Source organism: Mizuhopecten yessoensis, unplaced genomic scaffold (genome assembly GCF_002113885.1).
Source record: "Mizuhopecten yessoensis strain PY_sf001 unplaced genomic scaffold, ASM211388v2 scaffold10765, whole genome shotgun sequence".
NCBI lineage: Eukaryota > Metazoa > Mollusca > Bivalvia > Pectinida > Pectinidae > Mizuhopecten > Mizuhopecten yessoensis.
The window spans coordinates 374,730-387,236 of NW_018408710.1; the positions used below are offsets into that span (position 1 = coordinate 374,730).

General features: G+C 36.2%; 1 protein-coding gene across 1 annotated transcript in view; it reads right to left on the bottom strand.

The window, feature by feature from the left end:
• LOC110462224 (synaptophysin-like protein 1) overlaps positions 1-12,507 on the bottom strand; it is a 51,282-nt gene that overhangs the window by 11,845 nt on the left and 26,930 nt on the right. Inside the window, exon 3 of the mRNA XM_021516092.1 lies at positions 2,897-3,018. Within this exon, the coding sequence (XP_021371767.1) occupies positions 2,897-3,018 (122 nt within the window). The remainder of the gene's footprint in view (positions 1-2,896; positions 3,019-12,507) is intronic.

Consider the following 12,507-nt stretch of genomic DNA (forward strand, 5'->3'; position numbering starts at 1 on the left):
TCCAGAGACACATTGATTCCCCAAACATTGTGTATCACAAAGGTCCAGAGACACATTGATTCCCCAAACATTCTGTATCACAAAGGTCCAGAGACACATTGATTCCCCAAACATTGTGTATCACAAAGGTCCAGAGACACATTGATTCCCCAAACATTCTGTATCACAAAGGTCCAGAGACACATTGATTCCCCAAACATTGTGTATCACAAAGGTCCAGAGACACATTGATTCCCCAAACATTCTGTATCACAAAGGTCCAGAGACACATTGATTCCCAAAACATTCCGTATCACAAATGTCCAGATACATACTGGTTCCCCAAACATTCTGTATGACAAAGGTCCAGAGACACATTGATTCCCTAAACATTCCGTATCACAAATGTCCAGATACATACTGGTTCCCCAAACATTCTGTATCATAAAGGTCTAGAGAAAAAAAGATTCTCCAAACATTCTGTATCACAAAGGTCCAGAGACACACTGATTCCCAAAACATTCTGTCTCACAAAGGTCCAGAGACACATTGATTCCCCAAACATTCTGTATCACAAAGGTCCAGACACACATTGATTCCCCAAACATTCTGTATCACAAAGGTCCAGGACTTACTGGTTCCTAACATACATTTTCCAAGGTCTACAAACATATTGATTCTACAAATACATTGTAATGATTTTCTCAACATTTGATACCTTTCCGAAATGTTTAAATGGTAGACCAATATATTTTCTAAAACAAATACATTGTACAAGCAATAATCTAAGTTTTTACAATTTTCTTCATAAAGAATTATTTTCAGTCTGTGTTTATTTGGAGAATGTCTGATTGTGTGATGTACAACCTTATTCTTTGTTTTTTTCCCATTTTAGCCCCCTTTCTACTAGAATTTCTCTTTTTTCTCTCTTCTTAAAAAATGTTTGGAGAAACATACAAGGATTCTTTTTGAATCCAAAAATCACATTGAGGATTATACTTCGGTGTACAAGATAAGTGCAAAATTGGTAAATTCAATATATTATAAGAAATTCATAAAATAACTGTTATTGAGAAAGCAACAAATGTTGAACAACTTCATGAATTTGCAGGTTTTCAACTCCATGTACGAACTTATTAATGATCATGCGGCAAGATTAAATTTGTCATTTGTGCCAGCTAAAGGAAGGGTAATTCACCTAATTCACTAGAGAAACACATTTTTCCTGATTACCAAGGAAAGACAAATGCCACCCTAAGGAAAGATTAAAATTTTCCATTCCAAAAACAGTAATAAAGGCTTTTTAAAGAACAATTCTTGTTTCAAAAGAGTATGAAAATGCCATCAGCGTTTGTCACCAAATAGTGTTGGTTTATTATCAGTTAGATAGATAAATGTGTTGTTCTGTGCGAGGGCTATGAAATAAAAGGGCCAAAGGGCTGAAAAGCTCATCTTGTCTTTATTAAGTCAAAAACAGAACAGATACATGTACATCAAGAGAGTGCAATGCAGGTTTGATATCTGGCAATTACTTATTGATGTGTTTTTTTACAGATTTACTCCTATTTCTTTTATTGGCTTCTACCCTGCTGCACCCAGAGGCCACATTTTCATTTATACAATATTAAAATGTTGATTCGATCCTTTGGCTCAGGAAACCCTTGCGTCAAAATGGTTCAAATCCCTCTACAGACAAAGAAGGAACAGTTTTTTTTCAAAATTTAGTCCTTCTGAATATGGTCCATTAGCACCTAGGGAGGTTACATTCGTTACTGATACATGTATAACATCAAATCCACTCGGCACAGAGATGCTTTATACCAAATACATACACATAATGAAGAAGGTTTCTGTTAAACATTTAGCCCTATTTTCTTTCACCCTCTGTCCCACTCCTCCAACATGTGTTATTCTTAGTTTATATAACATAGATTTCCTTTAAACCAGGGGTGCTTTATACCAAATTTTGTCGTAGTGTGTATGGCCATTTTAGGTCTTTCAAGAAAATAGATGGATGCTGCAGCAAACACAATTTGTATTATACAAAAGTATTAAATGTATATGTACTGTTTTATTTACTGTCATCAGTGTATAAAGCACTCTCTACTAAGCCACAGCCATATCTGTAATTTCCTTTTCTGTTTCTGCGTGTCTATGTTTGTGCTCTTGATTGCTCCAGTGGGTTTTGTTGAAGTAGGGTAGAAATCACTCGCTCTTTCTACCTACCCACATGTATGAAGGGAAGGAATCACTCACTCTTTCTACCTACCCACATGTATGTAGGGAAGGAATCACTCACTCTTTCTACCTACCCACATGTATGAAGGGTAGCAATCACTCACTCTTTCTACCTACCCACATGTATGTAGGGTAGGAATCACTCGCTCTTTCTACCTACCCACATGTATGCAGGGAAGGAATCAATCACTCTTTCTACCTACCCACATGTATGTAGGGTAGCAATCACTCACTCTTTCTACCTACCCACATGTATGAAGGGAAGGAATCACTCACTCTTTCTACCTACCCACATGTATGAAGGGTAGGAATCACTTGCTCTTTCTACCTACCCACATGTATGTAGGGAAGGAATCACTCACTCTTTCTACCTACCCACATGTATGTAGGGTAGGAATCACTCACTCTTTCTACCTTCCCACATATATGTATTAGCCCTACTACCTACCCACATGTATGTATAAGCCCTACTACCTACCCACATGTATGTATAATTTAAGCCCTACTACCTACCCTCATGTATGTATAAGCCCTACTACCTCCCCACATGTATGTATAATTAAAGCCTTACTACCTACCCACATGTAGGTATTAGCCCTACTACCTTCCCACATGTATGTATAATTTAAGCCCTACTACCTACCCACATGTATGTATAAGCCCTAACGCATTCACTTACCTGAAGGGATAGGACACCGCGGTCGCCTGTCTCACCATGGTCAGATTGGCAGGACATTGTGCATAAAAACTAAGCTGCGTGTTGACACTTGTAGTTGTGGCAAAGGCAAATATGGACAGGATCTGAAACAGTCAAAGACAGACAGCTGGTTGGAAGACAAGCGAAAAATGTTTATATTAAAATCAAATTCATTTCAGGTCCAAGACTGGCCTTGGCAATCTATATCAAGCAAAAAGGCTGAAGGCCTGTGGGCTTTATGAAGGTCAATGGTCAATCTGGGTTGATATACAGTCATTTAGAAACAGTCATTTAATTTGTAACATTTTTCTGCAATTCATGGTGATTTCCCCAGGCTTTTTCTGCAGCCATTTTGGGTCAAAAGTTTGCCTTGCCTCATTCCCAATGGGAAATTGTGTTGTTTTTTTCTAAAATCTTTCTTCAAAGTTTCCCAATATCTAAAATGAAATAATATTTTATAGATAAGAACATTTCAGTATTTTAGATGATACTTTCAGCTATTTCATATTTCATTTCCAATTGTAACCTCCTGTTTTCTGAACAATTATTTCTTTCCTAGTGCCAGGACAGAGTTTGCACACACGTAGGGTATTTCTATCAATCTCTGTTTTAACTTTCTAAGTGTTTTTATTCTCAATACAGTAAAGGTTAACTTTATAGACACTGTCATCATTTTCAGGCGGGAAGTTTTAGAGAAATCAAAATATTTCCACACTACAGAAAGGGCAAGTGAGCTCATACAGTCGAAAGTCTTTAGATATTGTATGTCAAGTGTCCTGGACTTTTTCAATGGGAAATATAAAAGTCGTGAGGTTGATAAATAATTGTATCAACCTCAATAGTGGTTGAAAATTTGATCATGAACATGCATGGCCTAATAATATCATCGTACACACTTCTGAATGTTTTCTATCTTTTAACAACATTACTTTCACACAGTATATATATAAACCGGGGATTTACTCGAATGAGGCAAGGTAAATAAATCTGCGTGGGTTTTTTTCATCAGCAGCCGTTGAGATTTATGATCTCGTTATATAATCAATGTACCTGCCGACTGTCATTAAACACACTGTCAGACATTTTATAAGTAGATTAGACGAGATTGTTCCTGAGGAACATCATCAGATGACGACGGTATTAAATCCAACTTAAGATCCACATCACGATCCCAAAGCATAAATAATGGATTTATAGAGCCACAAAAATGGTTGTTATCCCAACAATCATCTCATACCTGTAGATTTATCGTGGTAGTTAATCTACTCGAGCAGTAATGTCGACAGTAAGATGTACCTGAACTAAAGACAGCAGGAGGCTTATAATCCAATTAACACCTGACTGTAATTCCTATAGAACTCAGTACAGGTACGGCCATGGCCATCAGCAGCAGCAGCACGATCTGTGTCACTCAGACTAGTGTAGTTTATAATCTTGGTACAGGACCTGGCTGTCATGTGTAAGATCCTCATGATAAAAAGATAAACTTAATAAATTGAGAGTTTTGAGACCATTTAAAAAGATTATATCCAAGTAAACTTTAACCAAACATCAAACGTCTGATAAATTATTTGAGGTCCAGTGAACTTAAGGATAACCTTTGAAAAGTACAACCTAAATAGTGAAACAATGTATAACAATATTAGAATGAAGCATCATTTTTACATCAGCTGTTAATTGGTTTAAGAAAACACAACTTAAATATAAGCAACAACTGCGAAACAAGTTATCACAACTTATATTTAATCACTCTTGTCAGCCAAGATGTTAGGTGTTATTTGATCACAACAGTGACTCAAATACTCTGTAGCTCACCAAGCTTTCCCAAGTTTCTAAGTGGCATCCCTACGTAGCACAAATATTTGTGACAAACCTAAAACATTAACATATAGATGACCACAAAAAATGGCAGTGCCGGCAAAATAAATCATTTTTTATCTGATATAAAGAATATGTCTGGAATATTTGGTCAATTCATTTAGCAGTGTGTCTGTGTGTTGAGGAACTACTGACCTAAGGACATCAGCCTCCTTACCACTTACCATTTGAGGGACTTCTAATCCAGCCAAATCAACCAGACATTGATTTACTGGACAGATAGTGTTGGGAATATAGATTCTACAACAGTAGTGCACAAACAAGAAAACTATGTAGGAATCTTACTCATAGAATAGAAAATTACCCAGCAGCCCAGTCATCTTAAAAGGTGCACAAACAAGCAAACTTACTAAGAACTTTTATACTCATAGAATAGAAAATTACCCAGCAGGCCAGTCATCTTAAAAGGAGCACAAACAAGCAAACTTACTAAGAACCTTACTCATAGAATAGAAAATTACCCAGCAGCCCAGTCATCTTAAAAGGGGCACAAACAAGCAAACTTACTAAGAACCTTACTAATAGAATAGAAAATTACCCAGCAGCCCAGTCATCTTAAAAGGTGCACAAACAAGCAAACTTACTAAGAACCTTACTCATAGAATAGAAAATTACCCAGCAGCCCAGTCATCTTACGAAATCCGAATTGTCACATTTACATGTTAACTAACTTTAATACAGGTGAACCACATCGGGTGGAAATCTCAATGTTTTCCTCGTCAGGATCATGGGAATAACTGCTAGTTAGGGGTCATCTGGGGCCTTCCCCTGGGCTAATGATATTTTTGGGGTTTCATATCAAGCAACAACATACATGTATAGGTTATACAATGGGGACCTCAACGATTTGCAGCTATAACCAAAGGACCATTGTGACTTTAAAAGTAGGTTAAGGTCATTTATATGAGGAAACTTAACAGCACTCCATCCACTTTACCTACTGGCAAAATATCACGAATCTGGACCTTTTGGTTTTAAAGAATAAGTCTTTTGAAGTTAAAGCATGATGAACGATAGATGGATGACACACCCCAGTATAATGGTGACTAAAACTCACAAGTTATAATTCAGAAACAATGTCACATATTTATCCTATCTGTTAACCCTGGTTTTAATTTGATGCCACTATCAATACCTGTTAAGTTGTTATTAAGCTGTTACTGACACTAGAAACCACACATCTGAATTAATTAAGACACACAATTTCACAAATTCACAAACCAGCATATTTGTATTTTCAAAAACTATTTTGATCAAGGCTTGCTTTTATTAAATACTTCTACTCCATGCACTGTGATTCTGTATAATTGTGCACTCAATTAGTGGCCGATCACAGTTAGCTCTGTTTACACTGATATCGTGTAAGGTTAGGTGTACGAGATTGATCATGGTTTCAGCACTCCATTCAGGCTATAGCAGTCAGTGATGGAAAACCTCAAGTACAAAATAATTGTTTTGTATCTGCAATGAACTTTCATTTTATGACAAACAAAATGCCCAAGCCTACATCAAATTTTAAATTGAACTGAAAGTAATTTCATCCAATCTGATGCTACCATAATAACTCCAACCCACTGCCTTGGCTCGACAATCAGAGCGTTGTAGAATTTGACATTTAAATGCCTTCTGAATATATCTAAACTATCTAGAAAGTGAGCAAAGCCCACAATACCTACCTTCCAATGAGAGCTAGGTCTACAACATACTTAGTATGAGGTTAATGTATCGCTTGCGGTTTGTTACTGGTTACATTTGTAAGGTATTAGTATCAGTGAGTGTTGAAGAGACGATAATCCATGAATTACAGGTCTAACACAATATGATAAAGATTTAAGTGTATAATACTGGACCATAACAATCATTATTGGGAAGTTATCTACTCAACAGTGACCTTGACCTTTGGTCAGCAAACATTAATTTAGCTGAGATACTATAATGATTTTGATAATCAATGAGCCTTCTAGGGTGATGATGAAAAATTCTATTTATAGTTACAATGACCTTGAGGAAAAAGCTTAAAAATATGAAATTTTCAGAGATATTCAAGTACTTAACACATGACCCAGTTTTGGTGAAGTTATGATAATCATACATGGGTCATCTAGAGTAATGCCGAGAAAAGTAGCTCTGGGGCGGAACAATATATGGCCATTACACAAACCATCAACTTAGTTTATTATAACAAAGTCACATAGATCACTTCTGATGCATTCTTGTAACTAAATATATAAAAATGTTGAAATATAACAAGAGGAAACCATATTTGCACTATATTAGTAAGTAAAGTTGATATTTTCTTTGGATGTGGTCCTAATTTTAAGGTACCTGTGCGATTTTGCTTGAGAAATTATCATGATATATATTACCAAATCTTCATTTTCTTAAAAGAAATGCCCCAATAAACTCAACAATTACAAGTATATCTATTTCGATCATAAGAAAGAACTCAACAATATGTAGACTGCCTGTTTTTGAATCATAATAATAATAACACTTTATTTCTTTTTTTAATAGAAAATGAAAAATATGCAATTATTTTGGGAAATATTGTTATAATTCCCTTCCCTTGAAACTATTACCAAATGATCATAGAATATCCACCATTCATTGATAGAAATAAATTATCCTACACAATAGCAGTTAGAATTAAATCCATCTTTTATTGACAGAAAACAGATGGCACTAATGACGCTAACAAAACTTTAATGGCTAATGAATCATTTGAACTTGGCAAAATGATAAAAAATCAAACTGATTTGTTTGAATTAGTCGAATGAGGTAACCAGTCATCATTCCAACATGGATACAATTATGGAAGCTCTATCAATCTGAAGGAGGATTTTACGTCAATTTGTTTAACAAATTAGGGAAAAAAATCACAAATAGAAAACAATGCATTGTAACCCTATATTGTCCATCATTGAAATTCTTTTATGGTCAATATCCAAGAACATTGTAATTAGCTTTTCTTCCTAAATTTTCTTTCATGTAAACTTTTAATCAAAGACATGTTTTAGAAGGGTTTAGAGATTCTGTTTGTGACAGTTTTACAAATACAGAAAGTTACTTGGTTTTGTCAGTTTGAAAGCCAAAGGAATAATGTAGTGAAGGTCTATCAATACAAGTCTAAAAACGAAATCCTGTAAAACCTGACACTCTTTGTTCCTAAACACTGCTTATTTTGTGAGACAAAACACAAATATTTTACATGTACCTCACACTCTGACAAAACACAAATCTTTTACGTACCTCACACTCTGACAAAACACAAATCTTTTACAACAGGGACTTAAAAAAAATGTCCACATCCAAAGTAAAAAAAATGGCAAAGTCCACAAAATGCTGTAAAAAATCTGAGAAATTACTCAAAAGTCCCAACTTCCGCAGAATTCCACAGTTTTTACGTGGAAAATGTCCACAGATTAAATTCTGATTTCCACAGATGTAGAAGAATACATGTGGAAAAGTCATATAACACCTCAATATTATTTTTTTAAATGTTCTCTACCCTAGTTATGCCCATTCCAATAATATCTGTGAATTTCCAGGATGTCGATCTGTCTTCAAATACTTTTATTGCTTCATCTTGCTTGCCCCACATCGATAAATTTCATTTTAACGTTTTGAAGAGCTGTGATTACAACATTAGAATCTCACTTCCGCAGTTCCGAAAACTATGACAATCCATCAAAAGTATCCTAATAGAATGCTCTGTGTTTGTTTTGTATAACTGAATGTTTGCACTGGTTACAGCACTCCCGGTAAATGTCTCGTAGCCGTCTAAACCATTCACCCCTAAAGTCACATTTGAATCTTACCAAATCAAAGACTGGGCAAGTCCAGTTTAAAACTTTAGGGGTGAATGAGTTAAATCAGGTGAGATCGTATGATGGGTGTTAATGTTAATGTGGCGACAGTTACTTTCCAATGTATTTACATAGTGATTTTCATCAGAGGGAAAGTGAACATTTAGTGACCACTGATCATGATGACAGTTGGCCGTTTATAACAGGTGGCTGCTAAAGCAGTTTTGACAGTTAATAAAATACCACAAATCTTCTACAAGCATAATCATCAATTTTTGCCTCATGATCTGCCACATATACACATCATCCTGCACCAGTAGGAATATAACACTTTTACTTGTCCTTCACACTCGGCAACAACATCACACAAATCTTCACATTCTTCCAAAAAATAAAATAAATCTTTCATACTTTTATACACACATCACACTCTTAGTCTGCCACAACATAGAAAGAATTTTCACATTCTCCCAAAAAATGAAATAAATCTTTTATACACATCACACTCTGCCACAACATAGCACGAATTTTCACATTCTTCCAAAAAATAAAATAAATCTTTTATACACATCACACTCTGCCACAACATAGCACGAATCTTCACATTCTTCCAAAAAATAAAATAAATCTTTTATACACATCACACTCTGCCACAACATAGCATGAATCTTTATAAATTAATTCACACCAAACTCTGCCTTGAAATAACATGAAAAAAAGTGAAATATACATTTAACTCCACCAGGAAATGACACAAGTTTCTAATTTATCAGACTTAATAGGACATTAAATCTGAATTAAGTTTTAGAGATTCATTACGTTGTAACTTTACTGTGGGTTACGCAGTGTGAATTTGGACCTGAGAAGTTGTTTCCTTCTATTCTGGAACATATCAATTAAAAGCACCTCATCACTATCAAATGGTTATCTCCGAAATAACAGGCTGCTTTCCAATTACCCAGGGAATCGATACAGTCAATCTTAACATTCAAATCTGCAAACCCTTATTTCAAGTCTGGAGCCTGATACAACTTAAAACAGAGTAAGGGTCAGATCAATCATGCTCTGTGCCATACAACAGATGCCTCCTAATTGTAGTGTTTCAAAGAAACTTGGGACTGGCACCCCACTGTTTTCAAAAACAATCAATCATGAAATTGAAGTGGAAGGTATTACTTAAGTTTGCGAAAAATCAAATCAAGACTGACAATTTCAACATTACAATATGTCAATATTAAAATTGAATCTTTTTATATTACATAGTGCAATGTGTACGTACATAGGGAAAGGAGAGGTTAAGGAAGGGAAGGAAATCAACAGAAGGGGGAGGCAAAGGCTATATAGGGAAAGGACTATAAGGGAAGTTCTAAGGTCAGGGGTTGTAGGGATCTGAGCATACAAGGAAAAGCAGTGACCATAAGGGAAGTTCTAAGGTTAGGGGATGTAGGGATCTGAGCATACAAGGAAAAGCAGTGACCATAAGGGAAGTTCTAAGGTCAGGGGATGTAGGGATCTGAGCATACAAGGAAAAGCAGTGACTATAGAGGAAGTTCTAAGGTTAGGGGATACAGGGATCTGAGCATATAAGAATGGAACACATTAGGGGACTGTGGAGGCTCTATGTGGGGGTGTCTATGGAGGATCTCACTGATGGGGATGGTGGAAGGTTTATGTTGAGGCTTCATAGAAGCTTCTTGAAGGCTCTATATGAAAGGGATGGAGTGTAGGGAAGAGTCAGGTTCTGAAAAAAGAAATTGTGAGACAATACAAAAATAATAGAGGTTGAGAAGAGATCAACTTTGACAGGAGTTAATGATGAAGATGGATTTTATGTACTGCTTAGAAGTGAAAGTTACAGTCACTGTGGTAACAATAATATTACCATATGCTGTATCTGTTTCTCTATTGATCAAATAGTTCAGAGGATGTACTTTCCCAACCAGTAAGCTATTATACTAGATTCAGAAGTTTACTGTACACATGCAAACTGCTCGTATGTCATATTCATTGATAGAGAAAACCATTCTGCCACTGATTGTACAGGAGTGATAATGGTTAATCTAGGTATACCTACAGACACCAATTATATACGCTGTCAGGGCGGACTCTCTTTATATTGTTAACCAATAGTTCATTGGTATCTTGCTTTCAATATTATATAAAAATTGCCAAAAAATTTCACAAATTCGCAATAAATGACAAGAACCAAGATAAATTTATGTGAGGGGGATATAGAAGATTACAAGAATAATATATAAACCCAGGTTTAATGCTAATGTCCATCTTTTAACACTTTATAATGGATCAGGGGTTATCTTTTGTGGTCTATCATTGGAATACTGAAGATATCAACATTGATCTACAGCCCCACCACAGCACTTATCATACATAGTCGGAGGGTCGTCCCTGGCTGACCAAGTGGGATACAAATGTATTACACACCTGAGAGACAGGGGGTCGTCCCTGGTCGTCCCTTGGCTGACCAAGTGGGATATAACACACCTGAGAGACAGGGGGTCGTCCCTTAGCTGACCAAGTGGGATATCATACTGCTGTGTCCATGTTGTGACCTTTCAAAGTAATAGCATTTTAAGGGGGATTTTGAGTGGCGCCCTCAGCTTTGGAAATTGACATTAAAAAATTAAGCCTTTATTTATCAAACTACAAATGCAAAACAAGTCCTTTCAAATTATAATAATCACTCTTGTTGGCCTGGATTGCAGCACAAATCTTTGAGGAAACTAAAGTACCTGGCAAAATCCCAAGTGGTGGGACAGCTAGGTGACCCCATAGCCTTTTAACAGTCCATTGGGGAATCAAACTCTGGCCGTCTTGATGAATAGCAAACACTATCTACTGTGGCCAACAGACCACTCTCACTGTCATCATTTATAGCTGTTGTGAAGATGCATAATCAATCAATCAATCAATTCTTTACAATTAAGTTATAGATACAACTAGGTAGCAACAACTTAATGCTACTGGAATGACTTTAGCCTTTGTTATCACAGCGACATTTAGGTTGTAATTAACATGCTTCAGTCCCAAACGTGGAATGAAAGGTTACATGTACGAAGCCTTTCTTACAAGTCATGCATACAGTGACATTTAATAGAAATGCCTGTCATGACCCATCATATCTTCTGTACACACTACACTGATTTCAGTGATTTAACAAGAATTGCTGACTGTACATGATATGCTGACCATAGTACTAGTGGTCAGTCTACAAGATTGACTGTCTAAACACTCATGATCACCACAGTGGTCAGTCTACAAGGAATGGTTGACTGAACATGATACACTGACCACCACTGGTCAGTCTACAAGGAAGAGTTGTCTGTACAGACCTCAGAGGTCAGTCTACAAGAATACCTGATTGTACATGATACACTGACCACAGTGGTCAGTCTACAAGGAATGGTTGATTGTACATGATACACTGACCATGGTGGTCACTCTAACAAGGAATGACTGACTGTATATGATACATTGACCTCTGATCATGAGTGGTCACTCTACAAGAATGATGATATATTTTTTGTCAGTACATGATACACTTACAGATGGCAGTCTACAAGAATATTCTGTATATCTTACAGACCACATGTACATTCAGACCAGTGGTCACTATATACAAGAATAGCTATCTGTACACAATACTCGATACACTGACAAATGACACTCTGTAAGAACAATATCTTCTGTTTGTGATATTAGGACTAAGCCTACTAATGCAGTCTTGCCTATTATAATAACAGCTAGGTGTATTCAGGAAAACTGACAAGTATTTCTGACATGAAATGCTTGATGCACCAATAAAAACACATCTGTGACGTGATTGCATATTGACTACGGTATCTTAAATGATCTGTGATACCTGATAATTTTCCTGGGAGTAGATGGTAT